The 27,076-nt window shown below is 41.3% G+C and overlaps 1 protein-coding gene across 3 annotated transcripts in view; it reads right to left on the minus strand.

The window, feature by feature from the left end:
- Nucleotides 1-7,008: 7,008 nt before the first annotated feature.
- The window catches only part of arhgef37 (Rho guanine nucleotide exchange factor (GEF) 37), a 69,930-nt gene continuing 49,862 nt past the window's right edge, over nucleotides 7,009-27,076 (minus strand). For all 3 annotated transcript variants that reach the window (XM_054739375.2, XM_070549999.1, XM_070549996.1), the window contains 8 exons: nucleotides 26,642-26,746; nucleotides 23,783-23,896; nucleotides 23,472-23,641; nucleotides 23,189-23,336; nucleotides 22,897-23,025; nucleotides 21,486-21,681; nucleotides 20,579-20,754; nucleotides 7,009-7,446 (listed from right to left, as the gene is read on the minus strand). In XM_054739375.2, coding sequence (XP_054595350.2) covers nucleotides 7,237-7,446; nucleotides 20,579-20,754; nucleotides 21,486-21,681; nucleotides 22,897-23,025; nucleotides 23,189-23,336; nucleotides 23,472-23,641; nucleotides 23,783-23,896; nucleotides 26,642-26,746 — 1,248 coding nt within the window. In that variant the 3' untranslated portion in view covers nucleotides 7,009-7,236. The remainder of the gene's footprint in view (nucleotides 7,447-20,578; nucleotides 20,755-21,485; nucleotides 21,682-22,896; nucleotides 23,026-23,188; nucleotides 23,337-23,471; nucleotides 23,642-23,782; nucleotides 23,897-26,641; nucleotides 26,747-27,076) is intronic.

A 27,076-nucleotide genomic window follows, 5' to 3' on the forward strand; every position in this document is an offset into this window, starting at 1 on the left:
CCAAAAACTTGCATCCACACCACCTCATTTTAAAAAACAAACTCTGCCCACACGTACCCGGATAAATACGTTGTTAAGGACATGCCAGACCTGTAGGCGGCAGTACTTCCCCCGTTCTTAACCTCGTCCTTCGTCTGTGGTCTTCCGCAAGGAGCAGTAATTCCGCTTGCAAAAACAAACAAGCAAAAAGCGCTTGGACAATTGATAAAGCGAGCGCAGCTCTGAGGACATCCATGCTGTCGGCTAGTGTAAACACAGGTCGCACACGTGATGTCAGCATTTTTTTGTCGCGGAAAGTGGCGTTGCGGACCTTAAAACTCCGGTTTTGTCTGTCCACACGCAGACACCCAAAACGGAGAAAACGCAGATCTTCACTTTGGCCGGAGTTTTTAAAAAGATCCGTTTTCGTGTGAAAAAACTCCGTTTTCGTGTGGATGACAGGCCAAAACGTAGAAAAATATCTACGTTTTGGCAGATCCCCGGCTACGTCTGGACAGGGCCTGAGTCTCACCTGAGTCATTATCCTTCCCAGAAGAGGATCGACCATAAAAGATCTAAAACCAGAGTGAGTTTCGGTGAAGCCTGCAATGATAGACCCAAAGAAAAAATTTCATGTATTGGCAGCAAACCCCACCCTCCCTCGCACGCACGCACGCACACACACACACACACACACACACACATTCTTAAGGTCTAAGGCTAATTCATTGACACACACATACATGCAGTCATTTAAAGGCAACCATGTGCCTGAAGGAGCTCCCTTGTATCAAGCAGCTGCTGATGTGTGCTGTGCCCATGAATGCTCACATCTCCATGCTCGGTTCAAAGCCACACACACGTTGGAACAGTCTGCTCAGTAAGAGGCTCACAGACGCAATACAAAGAAGAAGGTTAGCTCCTTAGAAATGCAAATACAAACCGATTTTTGTGCGTGCACGTGTCTGCACAAAACACATAGAGCACTTGAGCATCCTAACTCGTGCAAGCTGCATCCACACAGTGCTCTAAGTGCCCCTTTAAAAGCCTCAGAACAAGCTCTCCAGTTCACACTCGAGTGCCTCCTGAAGCCCGTTAATGCTCTCTGTGGAGACGGCTCAGACACAATTTCGTCTGCTCAGATTCCACTGGAAGCTCTGGGCTCTGAGAAAAAAACACAATCTGCAGCTGTGGTCCCCGTGTTCCTGTGCAGAAGACTGAAAAATGTCCAGTCAGTTCCAGCACTTTTTACATAACTGTGCTCCTTCTCAGATGGAGAATTACAAATATGTAGAAACTAAATGTGTCATGATTATTAATCTGTCTGTTAAATCAAGGAATAGAATTTTTCAATGAATTATGAATCATTTTTAAACCAATCTTTTTTGCAACTCTAAATCACAATGGGGACAGATGGTGCAAAACCACGCAAACATCTCCGTCTTCTGGTTTTTAGATGCCAAAAAACTGTAGAAAAATTCTGATGGAGGATTTTAATTAACTGACTCCCAGTGTTTGTTGTAGGAAAATTAAATCTGTCTTTTTGCACGTAAAATTAGTTATTAGGTAAACGGTATTCTGTTGTTTTTCTATTAATATTGTTAGACTTTAGACCAGGCGTATCTAAAAAGCAACACTTGGAGTGATTGGGTGGCCCTCAGTAGGCTGCTGATGTAAAAAGAACTTTTATGATCAGATTTTTATAAATATGCCTATTCTAGGCCTATTTCTAAGCAGTGTAAATTAACATAAATATTATGTGTTTATGCATTTTTCTAATAAACAAATGAAGATTTTGTAAATGGTAAATGGCCTATATTTGATATAGCGCCTTCTAGAGTCCTGGAACCTCCCAAGATGCTTTACAACACAATCAGTCATTCACACATTCACACACTGGTGGGGATAAGCTACGATGTAGCCACAACTGCCCAGGGGCGCACTGACAGAGGCAAGGCTGCCGAGCACTGATGCCACTGGTCCCTCCGACCACCACCAGCAGGCAACGTGGGTTAAGTGTCTTGCCCAAGGACACGACAGAGACAGACAGAGAGGGGCTCGAACCTGCGACCTTCCGATTACAAGGCGAGCACTTAACTCCTGTGCCACGGTTGCCACACGTCGAGCCACGAGGCCTTTAAACTTGATGATTATAGCCTTTTAAAAAGTTTGGACACCACTGCTTTAGACTTTGTGGAGTCTTGGTTGAATCTCAAAGACGATCCATATACTGACTGGAACCTCTAAGTTTCCTACAGTTAAAATATCAATACTGTTGAGAGAGATTTGCAAGAAGCATTAGCTCTTTGAAGATTAAGTAAAAAACTGAGTTAAGTGCAAGTCTAACTGTGGGTTTCTTCAACAAAACGTTTGCTCTGTTACTCTGCAGATCAGCTCAAACACAATGCATTCCTTCCCCTCTTGTTTGTGCAATAATATCATTCATATTTGTCATCTTGTGTATTTTTCCCTTTTAATACAAATCAATACTGGGATGTTTTTGCTTCGCTCTCCATTTAGCATCTCTTAACTTGCCTCTTTATCAATAACCTAAATAGAGTCAGCCTAAAAATCAATTGAAGAGATGCTAATAAAAGATGAGCCAGCTGCTTCCGAATGCTTGATGGCAGTTTTTGCTGAGTGATGTCGACCTAGAAAATATGAAATTAGATGCTGAGAGGACGGCAAGTAACTTATAAACACAAACTAGGTGTTCAGGCCAAATGGTTGTGTGAACACACGAATGGTGCACGTTAGACAAATGGAAAGGTAAAGCCTCCTCAATGCCCAAACGTAAAGTAAGTAAAATGACTCGTTTTTTGATTTTCAACATTTGGAGAAAACAATAGTAAGTGGGATGTGAACAAATCTAATAAACTACAAGGTAGTAATAATACAAGTGAAGAAATGAACCAGCTTCTGTATAAACAATCATCCCAGTGTGGCTATGAGACCTGCTCACACTGCAGAGGCAGGAACACGAAAGGAGCCGTTTACTCCGCAAACATTTCTAGTCTAAGAATCTGCCACCACAGGTTTCTACCGGGGAAGAGAAATCTATTCTCAAATGACACGGAGTCTGTAGGAGCTGACGTTTAGAACAGTGGTAGAGGGTAAAAACACATCACACCGAAATAGATTCAGTGGCAACCCAAATATAAAAAATTATAGGTTTAACATTCCTTAGAGGAATGCAATTAAGTGTTTTATCGTGCTTAGCACTCTGGGATGGTATTGATGCACAGCTAATATGACATTTTAGCTCAATATCTGTAAAATTCACATTATGAAGTTTTCCTCCACCCTTGTTCAGGTAAAATGGAAGATCTGGAGGCCATGCCAAGTCAGAGGAGATTTACTCTCTTATGTTTAAGATAATCCTGTTGTGTAGTTCATTTTATAGCATGAGTGGGTATAGGGTGTGGGAAGAAAAAATACTAACAGGGCAAAATATACATTTTAACTCTACCATTGTCTACCATTCTATCAAAACTCCAACCTAACCCGTGTATTCTTGCTCGTTTTTACAAGTTTAATTATCACTCTGTGTAGACTACAGGCAAAGGACGACATGAAGGATGATTACTGCCCAACACCTAGTTATTCTACGTCCAAGGAATGTTTTTCAGCAAAGTTGTCAACAATTTGGAGAACTACTGCCGCCTAAAGGCAGGGCATGTCCATGAATACGCTTCATGATACATTGGACTTTGTTTTGTGCTGAACAGGAGGTGGTGTGGGCCCATGTGTTTTTTCTATACAGGCAGGTGAGGACATTTGGTATCCAAAAGCCTGGCTACGTGTGTACATGACCTAAGAATTTACAAGTAGTCCATTATTTAATAAACTGACAAACACACAAACAAACCTGGCTAGAATTCCCACTCATTAATACTCGTTTGTACTCACCACCTAAACGTCCATCTCTTGGGTAAAATGAGGCCAGCACATAGAAGAGGTTTGAGAGTTGTTTTTATTATAGTCACGCAGTCGGATCACAGCTGCTGCACAGCACAAAATCCCATCTGCTGTGTGAACACACGTGTGAGTAAAACACCTCAACATCACCACTTTGGCAACACTTAAAGGACTTCATGCTTCACCTCAGGACCGGTGGCCCTGCAGCCTCCAATAAGTTAAAATCACACCAGGGTTTAACACAAATACATAACAATAAATTACAAACAGAACCAGGTTGTAAAACTACAGTTGTTTGAAAGCTGCTTAATGAAAAGTAAACAGTATGAACAAAATGTACAGAATGTCCTTTAATTTTGCTCTCATGTTATGTCAGAGTAAATACTAACAAAGGTAATGATGTTCATATAAAAAGCAAATAAACCCACTTTGACAATTACAAAGTAAACAAGAAAAGCTCTCATAAAACACAAATAACGTGAGTCACCTCCTCCATCTAGTGGTGGACATGTGGTATGAAAACAATCATTTCTAATATTTTGGCCTTGGTGATGTTCATGAGTTAAATCTAATATTGAATCATGTTTTGGGCATGTGGTTTCAGACCTCATCCAAAAAATAGCTCAGTATTAACATTATGTACATGGTTTATCCAAATAAATGAAAAATAAACGTTAATTTGTCATCTGTAGGAATTTAAACATTCACATAGTCAAGATTAGCTCCCAGCTGTTTTACAGAAGCTGTTTTGAATGATTACATTTATTCATCCAACCATGATAAAAGGGCCTCTGAAGAGGTAAGAAGGGGTAAAATGTTCTCAGGTTGAGGCATTTTCCAGTTATTCCCTCTGAACCTCTAGGACATTTGCTATTGTGGTATTTTGTAAGTGTTATTGCACATGCTCCCTCAGCGCCTCCTGCTGCTCTGCTGCTTTCTGACATTCAGACTGATGGGAAGAGCTGAACTCCAGCTGAGCAGCTCGGAGTCTGACCCTCCTCCCCTCTGGTCCACATCCGCAGGAGAAACGGCATAAAACCAAAGTAGTTTGAGACGCTACGGAATGAGCTCAAATACGTTTCATCTAAATGGTTGATGAAGACTTAGTTGTGGGAAAAGTCCACATGATGTCATTGTAATGCTGGTTTATAGCTGTAGCACTACAGCAACGATAGTATGGATGTCCACTTCCAGTCCTGGAGGGCCGGTATACAGCACGTTTTAGTTGTTTATCTGCTCCCACACATTAGATTTAGTGGTTGAATCACCTGTGCAGCAGCTCACCAGGCTCTGCAGAAGTCATTTAATCACCTGCTGATTGAAAAAATCAGGTGTGTTGAAACCGAGTAAAAGATGCTGGATACCGGCCCTCCAGGCCTGGAATTGAATACCGCTGGTCTAGTTGCCTGATTGTGTTGTACATTTTTTTTTACTTAAAATTTTTAAAGCAAAAGGAAATTGTCAATCTTAAGAAACAAGTGATTCTACTTCCATACCAATTCACTTTCCATAACACAAGTACACTGTAAAAAACAGATTGTTGAATTAACCATGCTATGTCAAATGGCCCCATCAAACCTAATTGCTTAAAAAGAGCAATATACATTCTTATATGTTGTTCGGTTAAAAGTAAATGTATTTCACTCTTAACATTTAGGAAACTAGGTTTAGTGGAACCAGATGACATAACTTGGTTTAGTTCATTCAGCATTTCAAGTCTTCAGAGTGCATAAATACTTTTAGGCTCTGTTTGTTAACGTGTAAAACATTTCAGGTTGATGATTTCATTAAACTTTAGTAATTTAAACCATCTTCTGCAATAACGCATGTTTCGTAATTTTTGTTGAGTTGAGCTGAACTGATCTATTATGCTGCTGTGGGAGAATATTTTCAGGGGTCCAGTCAACTTGAAGAAAAAGCTACAGAGACATTGTCTGCATTGATTGAACCGTATCCATGGCAACAACTATTATTAGGTGCATATGAATACAGAAGTAGGTCGCCTGACTCGCCTCCATCCTGTCTGGTCCATTTCATACAGATAATTTACACCTTGTTAAGTGAAACATGCAACGGAGGAATCAGCTTTCTAATGTAACGAGGGTTGAAACGGTGAAAACACTATCAACCTCCATCAGTCCTCCTCTCAGAAAGCATTTCTACTTCACTTTGTTTTTTACGTCCCTGCTCCTTCTCTTTAGCCCTTGAGATATTTTACATCACATTACGGAGACTGCAATGATGACAGTGCTGTGTCCCAGTCAGTCTCTATACAGCGCTGATGCTGCTGCTTCCAGGTGGAGGAGCAGACGACACACACACATAAGCACCTGTCAGCACAGTTTCATATCAGAGGTTACACACACCCTTTACTTTCTGTGTCTCACTGCTGTATTTATCCCACTAACACAGAAACCCTCTAATGAGAACATCCCATCTCTTTTCCCCGTGTCCTTCTTTCCCGCTGAGGATCGTGGGAAATAAGTCAAGATTATCTGAACAATTTTCTCCTTACATTCAGCTCAGATGAGCATCCTGAGCTATCCTATGGCACTTTATAGAACATGCACAGCACCTTCAAGATTATCCTTCAAATAACAAAAGCAGATTGCTATGCTTCCTTTAGAGTCTACGGGTCAAACGACACAATGTGACCTTCATGTTATCCAGTGTGTCACATATATCAAAAATAAGACAATGGTTATGTTGAGCTAAAGTCTTAAAAAAAGGTAATGCATCACAAATATGTAGCAACACCTCAAACACTTCCTATTGCACACATTATGGCTGATGTTTAACCAGAGCACATGACGTTCAGTCAGCAGGCAGCTTCCATGTAACATAATAAAAACAAGAACTATCAACATCTATTTCTGAAAGCAGGTGCATAAAAGAGGAATAAACTAATTTACTTTAAACTTCATTGCACTGTTTAACTTCTAGTGAATATTTACTGCTGTAAATATTTTATTAACAAGTTCAAATAACATATTTCTAATGTTTGTAGAAAAGGTGTGAGACCTGACCAAAAGGTTTAAATCAATTTCTCCAAGGATTTTAAATGTTCAATGCACCTGTTTGCACAAGAATCACTGTTAACGAGGCAGTGAAGATTGGTTTCAAAATGTTCCAGCTGGGTTCAAACTAACAACAAGGCAGCCACCACATATTTGCACTGATATCTAGTTGAAATTAGGTTTTGACATGAAAAAAGGTCAAAATCTACATGTATGCTGTTGTTCATTTAGCAGCTGCAGCACTATAAGCAAATAATATAATATATTATATATAATATAACATATCACTGTTTTTGTTTACTTGCTCCTGTGCCCCCTCCTATCAGAAGACGAAGCCAGGTGGCCTTGCCTCGACAGGCTTCATGGAGAGGTAATTGGAGGGTACGTAGCCTCTTTGACCACTTATGGCCTCCACCAGGCTCCATTCTCGGTTCCCCCGTTTGTCATAAGGCTCCAGAACACAAACCGGTTCACCGACCCGAAGGGAGACTTCATGGTTTCCCCTTGCAGTGAAGTCATAGGCAGCTATCACCTGTAATGCAAAACAAAAGCAAAACTTTGATTTAAAGTGCGATTTTCCCACTAAATATGAACAAAATAGAGAACTAGCAGTGAGTATGGTCCCACCATTAAAGCTGAGATACACAGTTGAAATGTTTTAAAGTAACTTAAAATTTTAACTATCTGACCCTGTTCTGTGATATAAAGTAGGTACAATATCTTTCACCTTTCCCTCCCCTGGCCTCTACAGCAAAATGAATCATTAAAGGGACTTTACAGAGTTTTGAATTTTTATGCTCATGATTGCCCCCTCAGGCCAAAAGTGTAATAGCAGCTTCAATAGTAGGCTCGTCCACGAGGCGCGCATGCTGTACGTGCACACTCCTTAACGAAAATAACAGCTGAGACAGTCCCTTGTGTGTGTGTGTGTGTGTGTGTGTGTGTGTGTGTGTGTGTGTGTGTGTGGGGCCCGGAGGACAGAAGAACACACAGCTAATTAATTAAATAATTTGGTTGTGTACCATTCTCTTCAGCACAGACAACGGTTTATGATGGGTCAGTCCTGCATGCTCAGTTCATTCCCTTTCCTTGCTTGAAAAATTGTTCCAAAATGGAAGTTGAACCCACATCTTTTTTATCTGTGAATTCAATGCCGTTCGGTGAGTCTCAAATAAAAATTTGAGCATCTTACTGTAAAAAAAAATACCATTAATGTAAAACAGAAACTCTAAATAAATTATGTTAACCCCGGAACCAAACCTGGGTCTCCCGCACGAGAGTCTGACGTCTTACCAGGTGAGCTATAGCGCCAGCAATGAACTTTTGATCTGTAACATTTATATCCTTGACGACAGCTGAAACAATGTTCAAAGAACAGTTCGGAGCAAAAATGGCAATTTTGTTGCTAATTTGCAGGAAATATCTTGAAGAAAGTTCTACAGTAAGTAGCTAAGGGTCCTCAGAAATGTAGCTAGCTTTGTCATTAGGCGTTAGGAATAGCGGCCAAGACTAAAGCTATGGATAGCAAATTCTATGGGCTATGCCTGAGCGTGAACGCTCACGTGTGAGCGTGAGAGCTGCTCGACCCGAGCAGCTCTCTTTTTCTGTGATTTTACAGAAAAACAGGCAATCACAGTAAAAATACCAGGGCTCATTCTACAGGACCAGGGCATTGCAGGAGAATGCATGAAGAATAAATTTATTATTTCTATACATGTTCTGGCTGTCAAACTTCCATAATGTCCCTTTAATGAGAGCCTAGAGTGTTGACCAATATAGTTGTGCATCCACAAGAGGGAGATGTCAATCAAAAATAATACACAGCAGTCCCCAGCACACAGAAGAAAGCACCAAAACAAATACCAGTGTTACCAATTCCTCGACTGCCTATCACTTCAAAGTCCTTAAGCCAAACCCAAAGTGAGACACCTAAAACAGTAGAGTAGAATTCATATTGGAGATGCTTTTAAAAGACCTCAGCTTTGTGATCTACAAGGGCTCAAACGGAAAAAGAGTTGTCAGTTTCTTTTGCCCAGGTGACTGTGTATGGCGTTTAAAGCGTGCCACAACCCGTGCACGCGCATTGGGTCCACGGCGCGCGTGTGAACGGGACTCGCGAGCGCAAATATACATGGCAGCGCGCGTGTGAACGGGACTCGCGAGCGAAAATATACATGGCGAGAGGTCATTTGTGCACTGAGAGGGAGCAAACTGTGTCTGTGAGCGCACAAGGATGCGCACAAGTGACAAACCTGCGTGCGCGCGTTGTCAACGAGCACACGGCAGAGGAAAACGTGCGCGCGCGGCAGCCTCTGTGCGCGCTCGGCAGCCTCTCTGCGCTCTCGGTTTCTGACTCCTGCTCGCTTGGCTGTAAGGGCTTTTGGCACTCTGGATGCGTGGCCTGTGGCAGATCTTCTCTGTCCTCTGACTGGTTAGTTTACCCCGCACTTTACCCCTATCTATATAAAAAAGTCTGATATTCAGTAGTTGCTGGCATAGCTCAGCTGGGAGGGCGGGTGACTCTCGCCCCGGAGGATCCAGGTTCGAGTCCGGCCAAGGAAAATGCAGTAGATGTCATGTTAATTTTTCTTAATTTCAGGTATTTTACAGTTGTGACCGTTCAACTGTCATTAAACGTCCGAATGTTTGCTGGGCAGTGTTTTATAAAGTGCACATAAGCTAGATGGTTTTAACCATATAAAATTACATTTTTTGTGATACTGGAAAAATACATACTGAAATAAAACTACTGATTGAAAACTTTATGACTGTGGTTGTACAATATATGACTCACTAATACACTGCAAACTCCCTTAGAGTGGGGCTTTCACTCACACACACACAGAGAGAGAGAGAGAGAGAGAGAGAGAGAGAGAGAGAGAGAGAGAGAGAGAGAGAGAGAGAGAGAGAGAGAGAGAGAGACTCATCAATTAATTATTTGAAAGGATAATTTGTCAATTAAATACTGAAAAAAATAAACAATTCATTAATGAGGCAAGAACCTCTCTCTCTCTCTCTCTCTCTCTCTCTCTCTCTCTCTCTCTCTCTCTCTCTCTCTCTCTCTCTCTCTCTCTCTCTCTCTCTCTCTCTCTCTCTCTCTCTCTCTCTCTCTCTCTCTCTCTCTCTCTCTCTCTCTCTCTCTCTCTCTCTCTCTCTCTCTCTCTCTCTCTCTCTCTCTCTCTCTCTCTCTCTCTCTCTCTCTCTCTCTCTCTCTCTCTCTCTCTCTCTCTCTCTCTCTCTCTCTCTCTCTCTCTCTCTCTCTCTCTCTCTCTCTCTCTCTCTCTCTCTCTCTCTCTCTCTCTCTCTCTCTCTCTGAAAGCCCCACTCTAAGGGAGTTTGCAGTGTATTAGTGAGTCATATATTGTACAACCACAGTCATAAAGTTTTCAATCAGTAGTTTTATTTCAGTATGTATTTTTCCAGTATCACAAAAAATGTAATTTTATATGGTTAAAACCATCTAGCTTATGTGCACTTTTTAAAACACTGCCCAGCAAACATTCGGACGTTTAATGACAGTTGAACGGTCACAACTGTAAAATACCTGAAATTAAGAAAAGTTAACATGACATCTACTGCATTTTCCTTGGCCGGACTCGAACCTGGATCCTCCGGGGGCGCGCACGTTTTCCTCTGCCGTGTGCTCGTTGACAACGCGCGCACGCAGGTTTGTCACTTGTGCACATCCTTGTGCGCTCACAGACACAGTTTGCTCCCTCTCAGTGCACAAATGACTCTCGCCATGTATATTTCCGCTCGCGAGTCCCGTTCACACGCGCGCTGCCATGTATATTTGCGCTCGCGAGTCCCGTTCACACGCGCGCCGTGGACCCAATGCGCGTGCACGGGTTGTGGCACGCTTTAAACGCCATAACTGTGAGTAGTTACCATCCACACACACACACACACACACACACACACACACACACACACACATATATATATATATATATATATATATATATATATATATATATATATATATGGACAATGGGTTTCCATAGGCTCCAATAACACGTTTTTGCGGAAAAATGGGAGGTGGCCACCACCGCCATTTTGATCGTGTCACAGGTTCCGTCAAGCCCAGACAATTCCACAAAAGGGAAGAGGGGTGGAGCTGAGGGTGGGGCTGTAAGGCTGGGATCAAATGACGACACCTGGTCGAACTAGCTACAAGCTAACCTGAAGCTAACCCAAAGCTAACGCGGAGGTGGGAGCTAAGCTAATGGAGGTAGCAACCTAGCTACAACCGGAGCTAACTCTGTGGAACACCAGCGACCTGAAGCTCACACGGAATTTGTGTGGAGGTTTGCGGCGCTTTTTCATGAAAACTATCTTTCTGTGAATAAAAAAGTATTAAATCGGTAAGTTTATAAGTTATTTCCTTAATGAAAATATATTTTGCTTTGAGTAAGTTTTCAATATTTTTTAACGTACCGTATTTTCCGGACTATAAGTCACTCTGGAGTATAAGTTGCACCAGCCATAAAATGTATAATGAAGAAGAAAAAAACATATATAAGTCGCACTGGACTATAAGTCGCATTTTGGGGGGAAATTGTATTATTTTTCTTACAAAATCTGAGACCAAGCGTTTCACATTGCAAGACAAGTACCAGTAACAATAACAAAATAAACAACGCCGGCGCAGCAGCACGCCACGGTCTGCAGCAGAGGATGGCAGTGTTTGAAACCCTCCCAGCGGGACAGGGGAGCTCATTCCTGGGTCGGAGCTGGCTCGCAGCAGCGCGCCACAGGCTGCAGCACGTGACGGCGGGGCAGAGGAGCTGAAACCTGGGCCGGATCCAGTGCGCAACGGCGCACAACATGGCTCCAGCAGGTGATGACTGTGTGATTTTTATTCCCAGCGGGGCAGGAGAGCTCATTCCTGGTCCGGAGCCGGCCCGCAGCAACAGCACGGTATAGCCTACATAATTTGGTATAGGGTTGTCACGGTAACCGGCATAGCGGTAAACCCCGGTAAAAAAGTTGACAATAAAAATAACCGTCCAGTTTTTAAAAAACTATATTATCTCGGTGGGTTTACCGTGGCCGCGGTTTCGGCGCGATGACCCTTACCAGCCACCGTCGCTTCAGCTGAAGTTCCCGCTGCGCGCACACGCACTTTTTAATTTGCAACGGCACCAAAACTTTGAAGCTGAAATAATGGCCGAAGGAGGCGACGGCAGCGCCCAGGACATCCATCAGCCCTCAAAGAAGACTAAATCGGAAGTATGGGCATATTTGGGATTTCTGAAAAATGCTGAGGGACAGTTAATAGAAGACGGCTATCCCGTTTGCAGAACGTGCAGGAAACAAGTGTCTGCAGAAGGCAGCAACACTTCAAATCTCATGGCACATCTGCGTGACGATCACCCACGTCTCCACAGCCAGTGCAAGGTAAGTTAACATTAGCATTTTAGCTTAAATGCATGACGTGAGGACTTTTGGCTGAGGGAGAATGCAACGAGTCACTATATACTGCAGCCGCAGCGTCCTCTGCCAGCATTTAAACCGTGTCACGGACACCCTGTTGCTGGATGAAGCATCTTATTTGTTGATGATGAAGAGAAATATACAATTAGTTCCTTGTCATGAATTTGTTTACTTATTCAATGCCATTTATACTTGAACATTTGGATTTGATTACATAGTGTAGTAGTTATTTTAGTAATTTGTTTAAAGTGGATATTTATTTTAAATACATATTTTTTAAGGTTGACTTGTACAGTGCTCAAGTCAAGTGTGGACTGGAGTTTTAGATTTTCATTTTGATAATGAAGAAAACAAGTATATGAGAAAACAAGTGGTGTTTCTTTGATTTGTTTACATATTGTTTATGTTTTGAATGTTTGGATTTGTATAATTTAAACCTGCACTGACTACTGTAACATGTTCCAGAAAAATAAGCTATTTGTTCCTTTACTTGTGAAAAGTTGCACTTTTGCTAAGGCTTTGTGTTATTTTAGGTTTAATAAACACTGTTAAACCTTTTCAGAACTATTTCAGTTTGTGTAGAACAGGACTATCAATGCTTTCTGAACATATGCAACACCGTTTAAAAAATACCGCGATAATACCGAAAACCGTGATAATTTTGGTCACAATAACCGTGAGGTTAAATTTTCATACCGTGACAACCCTAATTTGGTATATAAGTCGCTCCGGAGTATAAGTCGCAGGACCAGCCAGACTATGAAAAAGTGCGACTTATAGTCTGGAAAATATGGTAGTTATTAGTACTTGAGATAAATTAGCAGGCTAAATATATTTCTAAAACGTAATACTTGTTTGTATCTTGTACAGCCAACTAGCCTTTATTCTGGACTCAATACAATTCACCAAAAGTATAGAGACATTATACAGATGAAGTAAGCACAAGATAACTTACTGGAAGAAACAGAATTATCATGAGAACCAGAACAAGAGAGCCCAATAACAGTCATGTGAAAATAATAATTAAAAAGTATGTATGTATAATAGAAATAAAAACATATTAGAATCTGTGTAACTCACTGTGATCCAAACAGTAAATCAGCCATAGCTGATTAGCACTCATGAAATGAGGTCTGGGAGTTTTTAAGTTTCATTCTTTTACTACATTTTTTTTTCTTAGATCTGTTAAAAGGTCACCATGGCAGCTTGTGTGTCTTCAACATCAGCTACACAAAGCAGCAAGTCTATGTACCAAGGACCTGTTTTGACCACTTCATGTATGGTTTTGTACTTTAAACAGCTAGGCCAAAGCTGTTATTTTTTTCTCCATAGCGATTTGGATCATTGGAGACAACTACGTGAGGTGCGGTGCCCAGAGAGCTGCAGAGACACTCGGAGACAACCTAGACCTCCCTGACGTCCGTGTCTCCTGGTTCGGTTGGGGCGGACTGAGGTGGAAAGACCTTCTCCCCTTCTTTTTCCACTCCCTGCGAGGAATAGCAGCTCCTGATGTCCTTCTCATCCACTGTGGTGGCAATGAAATGGGGGTGGTCAGCAGTGCGAAGCTGGTCCTGCACCGGCTTCACCTTCTACACCCTCAAATGATGATCATCATGTCATCCATCACCCAAAGGTGTAGATGGAGGGCAGGTGTAAAACCTGCTAAAATTGAGAAGGCCAGGAGGTTTGTCAACAGTATTATGGCTACATTTATTTCTAGCTTAAATGGTGCAGTTGTTGTGCATCCTCACATCAGACATGACAGTCCAGGGATATTTTTGTCAGACAAAGTTTAAATCACAAATAGGGGAAACTATATTTTTTAACTAAAATTGCCGATTGTCTTAATGGCCAGCTCCAAAAGCAGTGAAAGACTTCCAGGTGGGAGTCTCGCTGCTTTTGAATTTGGCCTTTAGGACAAATTTATTTTCAGGCAAACAGGATAACCATATCCCTGACTGTTATAGCTAATGTGTTGATATAATTTATCTAAAGCCATAACGCTGTTGGCAACTCTGCTTTTCCTTCACAACACAATGTTCCACTCACTCTGCAGCTCTCTGGGCCCCTTTAATTATTTTAAGTTTTTTTATTGTACCGACACTTTGTGTCCTGTTATTTTATAAAATATGATGTAAAACAATAAATGCTTTTGCTCAATTACTGGAATTTCTTTGGTTAAGACAAAAATGGAAGGAAGAATCATTTATGCCAAGTTACTTCTACAACAGGCCTGTTTTAAGTCCAACAGTTTCTTAGCAGCCAATAGAAATGTGTTCTTTACTAACTTTACTTGGTTTAAAAATCTTATTAATATAAACCTTAGAGGCTGCCGTGTTGCAAAACCCAATCATACTTGTTATGTAAATATAGCTTTGTAGATATTTGTAGATATTTTTTACAGATAGATATTTGTGTGCTAAAAAAAACATAAACTTAAATAATGTGTCATTCTTTGTTGAAAAACAACAAAAAGAGTGGGAAAATGATAATGTGAAGTATTGCTCTATAAATGTAATACTATTTATCTTTAAAAAGAAAAACTCTAAAAATGTCCTGTACAGCAACATGACAGAAGAATGGTGGTCTGTCAGAATGTGCTGAACAGATTCGCTCTATCAAGAGGAGCCTTTTGTGTACGAGGTTCCCCTTGAGTAATATTGGTTTGGGTTGTGTATCGCCACATCAGCATGTAAATGCTGAACCAATCTGGAATAAAGAGGGTTGATAGAGGATAAACAAGTGAATAAGAGAGAAAAATAAAAACAACTAGGAAACCAACATAAAAACAGCAACCAGCTGCTGCACCTGTAAAGAAACATTTCTAAGAATCATCAAGAAAATGTGGGATGAACAACTATAAACATGTAAACCATGAACAACAATCATCAACAAGCATGTGTTTGTGCATGTGCTGGGATGTGAAGTGTGAGACCTCCAAGGATCAGGTGCACTCTGGAACTGCCCAAAGCACCAGGAAACCAGCAGCCACCACAGAGCCCAGAACCAACTCAGACCACCTCCCAGACAGCCGAGCACCTTGCAACAGATAACTCAGCAAGGCCACATCTAGAACCGGGCTGACACAGGTCATGGGCCACAGGACACAGAAATAATAATAATAATAATGCATTGAACTTATATAGCACTTTTCTAGACACCCAAAGACGCTTTCACACACTCTCACATTCACACACTGCTAGTGATGGTAAGCTACTTGTAGCCACAGCCGCCCTGGGGAGGTCTGACAGAGGCTGCCATTTGGCGCCGTCGGCCCCTCTGACCACCACTAACACAGGTTAGTTGGGTGAAGTGTCTTGCCCAAGGACACAACAGCAGGATACTCCTGGCGGGAGCTGGAGTCAAACATTTGTGCTATGCTTATGCTGGTTTGTGCTGCTAAAGTTTGTGTTTGTGCTTATTAATTAAGTAACTATTGTCTATTGTTATCAAGATGAACTGCCCAATATATCGTAATATTGATTTGAGGCCATATTGCCCACCCCTTCATGAGACTACTGGTTTAGCTCTCTCCGCTGACTCTGCTTTCCTTGCACGTGTGCAGTAAGATGCTTTGTCACCAGCAGCTTTAACAACACAAACTGTTCATTAAAAAGTAAATCAATTAACAAACAGAAGTAACTTTATTCTGTAACTCGACACATACGTATCTTTTATTGTTTTACATCTCTCTCTCCAAACACACCCACATCACCCTGCTTCTCCTCCAGCTTCACTGGCTGCCAGTCAACTTCAGGGTTCATATCAAGATCCTGGTTCTGGTCTATAGGGCCTTACATGGACAAGCACCATTCTTAGTCCCTACGCCCCCAGCAGGTCCCTGAGGTCCAGTGATCAAAGCCTACTGGTTGTGCAGCACCAGGCTAAAGACCAAAGGTGACAGATCATTTGCTGCTGTGGCCCCCAGACTCTGGAACTCTCTCCCCCTGAGCCTGAGATCAGTGGACTCAGTGGTCTCCTTTAAAAAGCAGCTGAAAACTCACTTGTTCACACTGGCTTTTGTATGACCTTCTTCACAACTCTCTCCTTATTCTGCTCTCCCCACCTATTCCACCTTTCTCAGGATCCACTGATTTCCCTCTTTCCTAATCACTCTCTCTTTCGTAACATTTTTATAATCACAATTGCCTATTTTTGCTCATTTTAAATATATTTTCCAACATTTTCTAAATGCCTTTTTATATTTTTACATTTTTTGTTTTTGTGAAGCGCCTCGTGATTTCTATCTTGAGAGGCGCTATAGAAATTATACTTTCTTCTTTTTCTTCTTCTCTCATTTGTATTGGAAAGTATCTGCATACCTTTAGGTCTTTGCACCAAACCAAAAAAGTAAGGATGACAGAAAGTATGTAGATGCGTACAACTGTGATATTCTCTGAAAAGGTTAAGCCCACTCGTTATGTCTTGACAAATCCCAGCTCGTCACCCCACACAGAACGAAGACTTCCTAATGAGCCTTGTGTTGGAATGACAGAGCACCCAGCAGAGCTAATAGCAGAGTTTAGCTGGCTGCTCGGTGTCATTAACAAACCCTTCACCTCAGCTCAACTCTCAGCTACAACATTAGTTCTGCACTGACAGTCTACACCAATTAGCATTTAATTAGCATTTTTACCAGGCTGCGTCGAGCAGAAAAAAGTGAAGTGACCATGGCCTTCAGCTGACAAGGGACTGGTGTATTTTCTGCAGCTATTTTTATGATTGAAATGGGTATTGCAGTGAAGCTAATCTGCTATGCTGGTCACGATTATATAGAGGGTCACGATTATATGGAGGAGCAACTAAGGTGGGCAGCTGAAACAAACTGACATGCATACTAGGGATGTGTATAGGTGAAATTCTGGCGATACGATACAGGGGAGATGATACGTACATGATATATTGTGATACATTCAGCCAGATGATACTAGCAATTTTTAAGACTGAATTTATTTATTTATTTATTCCCCCTCCCCGTGTCCTGTCTGGCTGTGAAGCAAACAGAATTGATGTCTGAATGCTGGTGACAAGCCTTACAGATTTACTCTCAGGTGGAGCATCAAAGCATCTGCTTTTAATGTCACGCCTGATACTTAAAACTTTATTTGAATGTTTTCCAATTCCGACCACACACAGTGGTGAAATAGAAAGGAAGAGACAAAAGGTGTGTGTGGTGGTGGTGGTGGGGGGGGGGGGGGATACACAACAATACAACAGGAGCAAGCTATCACTGCGTCAACTTGATGATGCAATATAAAATCAACATTGTTTTACTGAACAATCACACGACAATAAATCACAGAGAAAACGCAAATCATCACGTTGGCCGGAGTTTTTAAAAATATGTTTTCGTTGTGTAAGATCTGCTTTTTCATGTGGACGACAGGCCGAATCGTAGAAAATATCTTTGTTTTAGGAGATACCCAACTACGTGTGCACAGGGCCTTAGTGGCGTCATTCAACCCAAGCTCAGCCACATCAGCTGTGTGAGACAACAATTCATTTGACAGCCAGATATAACAAACTTTACGCAATGCCTCCCCACTTGACACTCAGCATTAAGGGGTTGGATTGGGGGCTTAAACCAACAAATAGCTCCTGATCTCGGCCATGTCTGCAGCTCACCGCTCCCCCAGGGCATGGGTCAAATGCAGAGATGTAATTTTACCCATGTATGATGACTAATGGGACTTTAACTTCAAAGGCATGCTATGCACACAGTTGTTTACTAATTGCAGTCACAAATGTTTGTTGTAGTACATTGTACCAGATTTTACTGCATCAGTTCTAGTCACCTTCCACCTTTAGCCTAATCAATGTTTTTCACTACCTTAGTAATCCCTGGCTTCCCACGTTTTGTTATCTACTCAATGCCTTATTTCATTTTCTGCTCTAGTTTAAGTCACCTTACACTTAGTAACTCCTGGTTAACCTTTCTACCTACTCAGAGAATTGAATTTCTGTTCATTAATGCTTCATTTGCAGCAGCTCTTACTGCATCAGTTTTAGTCACCTTCCACTCTTGGTTTAATCAATGATCTTACTTGCTTAGTCATTCCTGGCTGACCACTTTTGTTATCTATTCAATGCCTCATTGATATTACGCAAGTTCTGCTGTTTGGTTTATACCATTCAGTTCTGCCCCCCTCTGGCCCTTTACAGGGACAATGAAATGAAATGTCACTCAGACCCTCTGTGGCCAGAATGCTTCACTTGCAACTTTAGAGTGCCAGTCCTGTTGACCTAGTACAACTGGAGCTGACATGCCTGGAGCTGGAGTCTGCTTCCAGCACGTTTCCTGCATGTTTTAGATCGTGAACACAGCTGATTTGTTTAATTTAGTGATGAATCACTCCTGTAGAAACTAATAAAGCCTAAGGAGACATTTCAATAGTTAAAGTGTTAAAAAGACAAATGTACAGTGAGGACATAAGTTTAACTTTTGGTTTTACTAACAGAATGCTAGGGGTGCTAAAAGTAAGCCAAAGTTGCCTATGCTATCTTTAATGTAACTGAAGTCATTGGCTGCACACAAGTAGTTTTAAATGCATCATCATAATATATAGGGGCAGCAGGAGCTCAGAAGATGGAGCGGGTTGTCCAGTAATTGAAAGGTTGCCGATTCAATCCCGACTCCGACCAGCAAACACTGCTGTTGTGCCTAACCCCCTAACCCTTGGACAAGACACTTAGCTCATCACCAGTGTGTGAATGTGTGTGTGGATGGGTGACTGAGTGATTGTGTTGTGAAGCGCCTTGGGGGTTGTAGAACCCTAAGAAGGCGCTCTACATAGAAACAGACCATATACATGTGCATTTGTCAGTGTGTAAGCTGTTTTCTTAATCTAAGCACATCTTGTTTGCAGCTGAAAGCAAAAACAAATGTTTCTCATTTTAGAATGATCACACAGTCTCAAAAATCTCATAATGCAAAATGGATTTAGCATTTGCTTTGCTAATTTAATGTTCAAACAATGTTTGTTGTTTAACTGGATCTGAATGCATTACATTGGTTCATGATGGAATTCAGTTTGAACAAACTGTCTTTAACTTAACCATATTAAAAACAGTTTTGTGCCAACAAAAGAACAGAATGAAGAGAAAATCTGTATTTTTCAAACAATAACAAACAGGGCATAAAGTGTATGCTCCATATATGGGCAGGCCTGGGGTCACGGACAATGAAACGAAGAAGGAAAATCTCCAGTATAAGGTCACTGGAGCCGTTACTCTTTTTTACTTGCCAGACATATCTCTGTCACATGTGCACAGGTCTGTAAAACCACACACACACACACACACACACACACACACACACACACACACACACACACACACACACACACACACAATAATCTGTCGTGGACACACTCCCATAAAACATCACAAATTTACTGCCCTGACACTCTATCTCTCGCACTCACATGGCCGAGGATGTAAATCTATCCAGCAAGCAACACACATGCGTACGTGCATGCAGGCATGCGTGCTCACACACACACACACACACGCACACACGCAGCAGGCTTTATCTGAGCCTGCAGCCTCACGCTGCATAAATTAACTCACAACCTTTCACACAGTAGCCGATTTACAAGGTTAAACAGCTAATTATGGGACTTTCTATTAATCAGACACACAAACACCTTCGTATCAATGAGAAAACACTCACTGGAAAAATGCAGACTCTGGCCCTTTATGTAGAATCATCACAACCTAATGCTTGACCCTAATTCCCTACGATTCCTCTTCTTCAACATGAATAGGTAGAAATAAAAACTCATGTGGGTCACCAGTGAGGTGTGTAAATAAACAGTGAAGCGGGTGACAGATTGATGCTTTTGCTGCAGAAAAATGTAACATCAATCATCCACCGCATACGAATCTGTAAGGTTTCTAGAAAATTAATCACAATCTCATGTTTTCTTCTCCACTGTTAGAAAGTGAAGCCTGAAGTCTGAGGTCACGGAAAGGTCTGAGAGTCAAATCTGTCCGATTTCTCAGCCCAACAGTCCCTCAGACGGATGATCGGCTTCTATTATCAGCTTTTTAATAATAAAGGAGGCAGCATGGAAATCTTCTGTGTTCAGGTCTAACTTGGCTGTAAACCTGGATCTGACTCCTCCTGGACCTTTATTAATCTTGTGTAATCACAAAATTAACAGATCCAAGAGTGAAGTATGAAAGCAAATTAGCCTAAAAGCAAATTCGTCAAGTTAGTGAATTACCTGGAAGTAAGGCTGCCTCACGACTCGCATTGGCATAGGCTGGCTTTCTGGGGTGTAGGAATGTCTTCTCTTTCCAGTCACGTCTAACGGAACGATCAGGTGTGGCGAAGGGGGCGGGTCCTCCATCGCTTGGTGATAGCGAATAAGCTTTGAGGAAGGAGCGTAGCCTCTTCTGCCTGAATAGACAAGATTCAGACTTAAGTGACTCATTTAGAGCAGCACTCTCCTGGACATGGGGACTTGCTGCCTGCATGTTTTAAATAGTCCAAACTGGTGGATCATCGACACACGTCTACTGACCGTGATGAGATACAGAGGAAGTAACTCGATCTTCCATAAAGGGCAGGGGGTCTTTGGGGAATGCATATTTTCTATAATCATCTAATGTGATAGGTAAATAAATAATATTTAATGATTTTTACATTATCAGGTTACTACTACTAATTATTTTCATCATTAATTCAGATAGATGAGTAAAAACAATAAACATAGATTTACAAAACTAATAATTTATCTTGAAAAGCTTTCTAAAGCTTTAGTTTAGTGGGCTGTTTTGGCAAAACTATGTCTGCTGTAATGTTAATATCACTGCTTTAGTGTAATTAGACCAATACACCACAAGATGGCAGCAGCGTGAATCATTCATATAAAAAGGCTGCCTCCGCCAACTTGTAGACTCTAAACTGATCACAGCAGGAAACCTGGGGCTATTGTCCTGCTAATATGTGTCATCTTTTTTTTAATCCTTAAAGTCAGTCAATCAACCTCCTGAAGGTCTGGAAGTCTGATCAACTCTAAAGCATCATTTAAATTTAGTTTGTGTTCTTTTTACCTGTTAATCATCTGTAAACCTACATTGGGTGCATCATAGTTGAGTTGGTGGATGTAGCAGAATAACCATTTTTACCTCCAGCATCAACCAGCCATCTCCGCTTGTCTCCTCGTGTGTCAGCCTCGCTGAGGATGGCCACCAGCTCCCCTCTAGCCAGGTTCAGGTCCAGGTCCCGGCTGCCCACCACTGTGCTCGCCACCTGGTAGATCTTACCAGACCCATGTTTATCTGTGAGCTGCTTCAAACGGCGCTGAGACGATGGGCTCAAAGGCTGGGGGAAAACAATAGAAATAGATAATGTTTACAATATTGTAAATTTCCAAAAAAAAAAAAAAAAAAATTCAAATGATCAGAGAGGGATTTTTGCCATTTAGTTAAATAAAGTGTGTCAACATGAGGAAGCTACAGAACAAAAAGCACATTCCGACTCTTTCATTCATCTGTGAGTTGTAATTACACAAGAACGACAAGTTAAAAGATGCTTTTGTTCTGAATGTCCGGTGACTTGGCGAACTCAGTAACAAGAACGCACTGAACCACATATACTATCATTCATCCTCAGCTTAGTTTTAAGTGTCAGAACAAGACGTCAGTGTACTGCCTACAAATATGATTTATCCCTTTTGTTTTAAAGGTGTGGGACACTCATTTAACCAATACAATTGCAGTGATCTCTAGTAGGAATTAATGCCACAAGCCTGAAGAAGTTCTGCCATGTGGTGGAATTGCTAATGCTAACGGTTCGCTTTTACTAGTTAAGACATTCTCTGGTGTTTTCTGGAAGCTAAACCAACAACAGCCTTCTTCATTGAAAGTTAAAATTGGTGAATCCATGAATATTAAGTGACTGTGTGACGTAGATCTGTCAGACTTTTCAAATCCTATAGTTTCACCGTCTATTTTCTATCAGAAGCTAATGCAGGAGATAGGTGTAGGAGACTATTTTCATGTTCCGCCTGCATGAAAAACTCTGAGTGACCGATTATAATTGAAAACAATAATTAAAAAAAATGTTTCAGTGTTCCACACCTTTAAAGGGGCTGTCAAAGCAAATCTCACCTTTTGTATTCTTTTGTGCTGCCACGTGGGTCCTTACTGCCTCTATATACACTACAAATGTTCTGTCTATTTTAACTTTTATGAATTTTATGACTAAAAAAGTAATTTTAAAAAGTCCCCGTTTATGATGTCACAAAATTAGTAGAGAACCACCCCTCATATGCTGGACAGAGCTGCTGCTAGAGGAACAGCGACTCTACTCCCAGGCCCTGGCATATATCAGATCTTCTCAGCTTATAGCAGCCTGAGTGGGGGATGGGTGGTGATATTTACTGGTGAAATTCCCATGGGTCTGTTTTTCCAAATCAAACTGTTTTTTGAAGGTTACATACTTATCCTGAACTGTAAAGAGAAAATGTACTAATTAAACTTTCATCAGTTTGTCAACATCCAGATAATGTTAAGAAAAACAGAGGGACTCTGATACCTGGACGACTGGAGCATTGAGTGTGTCCTCCACATTTTGACACACAGTCTGCAACTTCTTGGCACTTTCAAGAACTGCAGACTCTGCCCACTCCCAGAATGCACTTGGGTGGAGATGGCTGTGAGGGAGCTGAAAGGGGACAGAGAAAAATGATCAATAAGAGTTTAATGATGATGGCAAAAGCATGTCACCAATGTTCATCTCAGATCATAGTACAGCTACCACACACAAGATCTGCCTGTCTCCCTTTATGCTTCACAATTTTATATTTTAGGGTTTTGTAAGAGGGTACCTGTTGTGCAAAGCTCTGAAACAGCTGCTCCATGTCTGCAGCGAGGTCTTTATGCATGCAGCTGAATGTCCCCAACATGCTCCAGATCATCTGCAGAGCCAGACCGTTAAAGCGAGGAAGTTCGTTCAGCAGCAAAGTGTTGATTGTCCTGAGAGGAGACGGCAAGGACGAGAAGGGACAAAGTTTTTATTTAAAACTCTGTTTTCTGTTAAGAAGAATCTGACTCTACCTTCAATCTTTTTTATTACAGTAGATTTATTCAAGCCCGTCTGCCCCTCTGTACCTGTAGGTGTTGGCTACAGCCTGCTCGTCATAACTCAGAGTGGATTTGGACTCTATCATTTCAAAATCAAGCAGCTTGTCGAGCCTCTTTCTGATCAGGTTCCTCGGCCCCACCAGGAGGTCGCGGAGAGCGCACAGCGGCTTGTGAATCAAAGTCCTCATACGTTTCTCCTGAGAGCAGGAGGAAGAAGGAGATTAGAAAGCTGCTTGGTTCAGTGCATTTGATGTTTTACATTTTTACTTGTTTTATTTTACATTTATTTTGTGAACTTGCACTGCCTCTGTCAGGTTTAAACAGAAAAAAAACCTCACAAATGTTGGGAGAATCCACTGTCTGAGTGCTGTGGTGATCTCTTTGTAACAAATGGGTGACTTCTCTCCATCCATGTCAAGGTCAAACTCTTCTGTCCTGCAGTCCAGGAATCTCTGCAGACCAACGGCCAATAAGGGAAGGAAGAGTTGAGACAGGAACAAACTCCATATTAATAGTCCCATATATTTAGAAATATATAAATCAAAATTGGAACAATATTTTTTGCTCACAAATTTAACGTTTTTTAAAAAGTTCATATCTCTTGAAAAGAAAGAATAAAAAAGGTGGATATTTTTAGACTTGAGCAGGACACAGAAACGTGTGTTTGACCTCATAAACACTCCTAAGTTTACACACAGTGTGACTCAAACATAGAAAAATGTTTCGTTGTGTTCAACCGCCCCAGTTGGTTTAAATTTAAACAAGAGGAAAAAGTACATGCTGCTGTTTCATCAGTCACTAAAAACTATAAATAAGGCGTTGCATTTAAACTAGAGCTGGTTCCTGAACAGCTCTCAACTGTAATTTGACCCAATTAGATTGATCTCAAATGTATAAAAAATAAAAATAAAAAACACACAATAATTAACTTGACAGTTTTGATTCTGAGTGAAAATTTCGACACTGAGGATCTATTAAACAGATTGGCCCTGAGTTACTGTACGTTTCTGGTGTTACAATTTTACTTCATCTAAACACTTTTGTCTGATTACAATAAGCAGACATCTCTGGAAAAAATGAGCCGTTCATGTAAAATCAACTCATCCTAACAATAGTCGCACATTCCATTAAACACGAGTACTTTTTCTAATGTTTAATCTGTGAAAGTCACAAGGAACGAGTCTGGGAGAAGTTTAGTAGATTAAGTTTGAGGAATCTGATGATCCTGCAAACAGAGAAACACGTTTACATTCAGCCTCCATCTGGCAGCAGGACTCGGGAGTTGGACACCGTTCCAAGGACAAGCAGCGTTCCTGACAGATAGCAGGATGTTTATTATGGAAGCTATGGCTTATGTTTTAAGACTTCTGTTCTTCTCACACCTTTATTCTCAGAGAGTAAAAGAAGTAGGGATGTCCTGATCCGATCACATGATCGGAAATCGGCCCCAATCACGTGGTTTCAGACTGATCGGGACCGGGCTTTACTTCCCAATCCAAGCCCCGATCTGGAGTTGGATACTGGGTTCAAATTACAGAAGAGCAACTTGGATCTCCTTAAAGGTTGTCAGGCTCCCCCGATGCCCTTAACTTCCACACCCAGAAGGAGCACAAAAGAGACCCAGTTTCTACCTATATTATATTATTTATATGGACTCAGCGTAGCGGGGATTCTTTTGAGCAGAGATGCAGAGAGCGGCAGGCAGACCGCTGATTATTCATGAACTCCAGCTGCGTTCTGCACATGGTCACAGTAACATTTTCTAAGTTTCTAAGTGGCGTCACCAAAAATATATAATTAACACACTGTCATTCATGACTGTTCATTTTCTCTCCGAGTTCTGTCTGTATTTGAGCATGACGTGTGGACGCGCTCGCGCTGCAGCAGCCGGGCAGCGCTGCGCACACTCCGCTTTTTTGCGGTCAATAGATCAATTTGATCGGCTGGTTAAAAAGTTACTTGTGAGGTAAAAACGAAGGAAGCAGGCAGGAGTTTTTCTGGTGGACTGGGAGATGCAGGAAGATCAGAGACAGACAGGACAGGAAAATAAAAACTAAGAAAACAAAACAAAGTTCTTACAAAAATAAAATGTAGGTAGATTTATCCCACTACACGTTTGCACCTGTATAAAGCAATACTTCATCAGCATGTAGTATTTATATAGTTGATACAATTCAGATCATCTTCTAAACTCCGGCCCATGCCCAGGGACGTATCTAAGCATTTTGGGGGCCGAGGCAAAATAAACCCCTGCCAGGTATTTTAAGTTGAAGTGCTGTCTGTTTTTATATTAGACTTTTTATATTTGCAATAAAGTCCAAAAGTGAAGAATTTATGTTATTTATTACTTGATTGTTCAAGCAACCTCATAGAAGTGATCTGTTGTTAAAAATTAAAATAAAAAGGTAAATAAATAAAAAATAAGGAGCATTCTGGAACCGTTTCTGGAACCGAGATGCCCCTCCTCACTTAGCAACGCTCCTGAAGAGATATTTGCCTTCACACTCTCTGAGCTCTTCTGATCAGGGCCTCCTTGTCATCCCTCGCACTGTGTCGAACTTGTGAGGAAGGGGCTTTCTCGGTTCTAGCCCCATCACTGTGGAACCAGCTGCCATCTGCAATCAGGCTGTCAACCTCCTTGCCGGTTTTCAAGAGTCGACTGAAAACTCTTTTTCGTTTGGCGTTTCCAGAACATGTTTGAAGTCGTCTTGCTTTAATGTTACGTTTAAGTCTTGTTTTAAATTGCCATTTTAATTCCCTCTTAATTCGCTTTTATTCATATTTTTATTCCTCTGTCTTGTGCTCTACACTTTATTTTCAGTGTTTGAACTTCTCTTTTCATGATTGCATGTCTTTCTATGATGTGTTCTAGCACCTTGGGCACCCGAATAGGGTTGTGGAAGGCGTTACACATAAATAAAGTTTTGATAGCCCCCCCCCCCCCCCCCCCCCCCAATGCCGGTTGTGTCCCCCCACTTCTAAAGTCAAAACCGTTTCTATAACGTTTCTATATATTGTTGCTTTTACTGTTGTTACTTTACATTTTTATCTGACATATTTATGAAGTTCCTTGGTTCACTGTGTGTTTTAAATATGCTTTAAGAAAAACTGGACATTGACAAGAACATGTTGAGGGGATTTTTTCCCTTTCTTCAGACCATGTTAGTAGTTAGCTAACAGCTAAATAACAAATGTACCTGTAGGTGAAGTAGATACGTCTCCACGTTCTCCAGCAGCACCAGGATCCCGTGCTCAAGAATGTTAAAGAAACCCTCAAAAGCATCAAACTCTTCATCTACAAGCTACAAGAAGAAGCACAGTTTCAGGTAATGAGTCACAGTGGCACACAGCAGTAAGTATAAGCAGTGTGATCATATTTCTGTAATTTTATTCCACTTTCTTAATTAAGTAATATTAAAGCTGGAACAGATGGCTTTGATGAATAGTTGAAATGTACAGCAAATGCATTCAGAAGCAAAGTTTTGGCTAAATAAGGAGATGACTTTGTTTTGATGGTGGATGATAATGAACATACGATTTAGAAGGATCATAATATCCTTAGGATTTCATGTAAACACAAGTTTTCTAAGTACAGCTGTGTAACTTTGGTGTGTCTGTCTATCGGTAAACAT

The sequence above is a fragment of the Nothobranchius furzeri genome, chromosome 1 (genome assembly GCF_043380555.1).
Source record: "Nothobranchius furzeri strain GRZ-AD chromosome 1, NfurGRZ-RIMD1, whole genome shotgun sequence".
Lineage (NCBI taxonomy): Eukaryota > Metazoa > Chordata > Actinopteri > Cyprinodontiformes > Nothobranchiidae > Nothobranchius > Nothobranchius furzeri.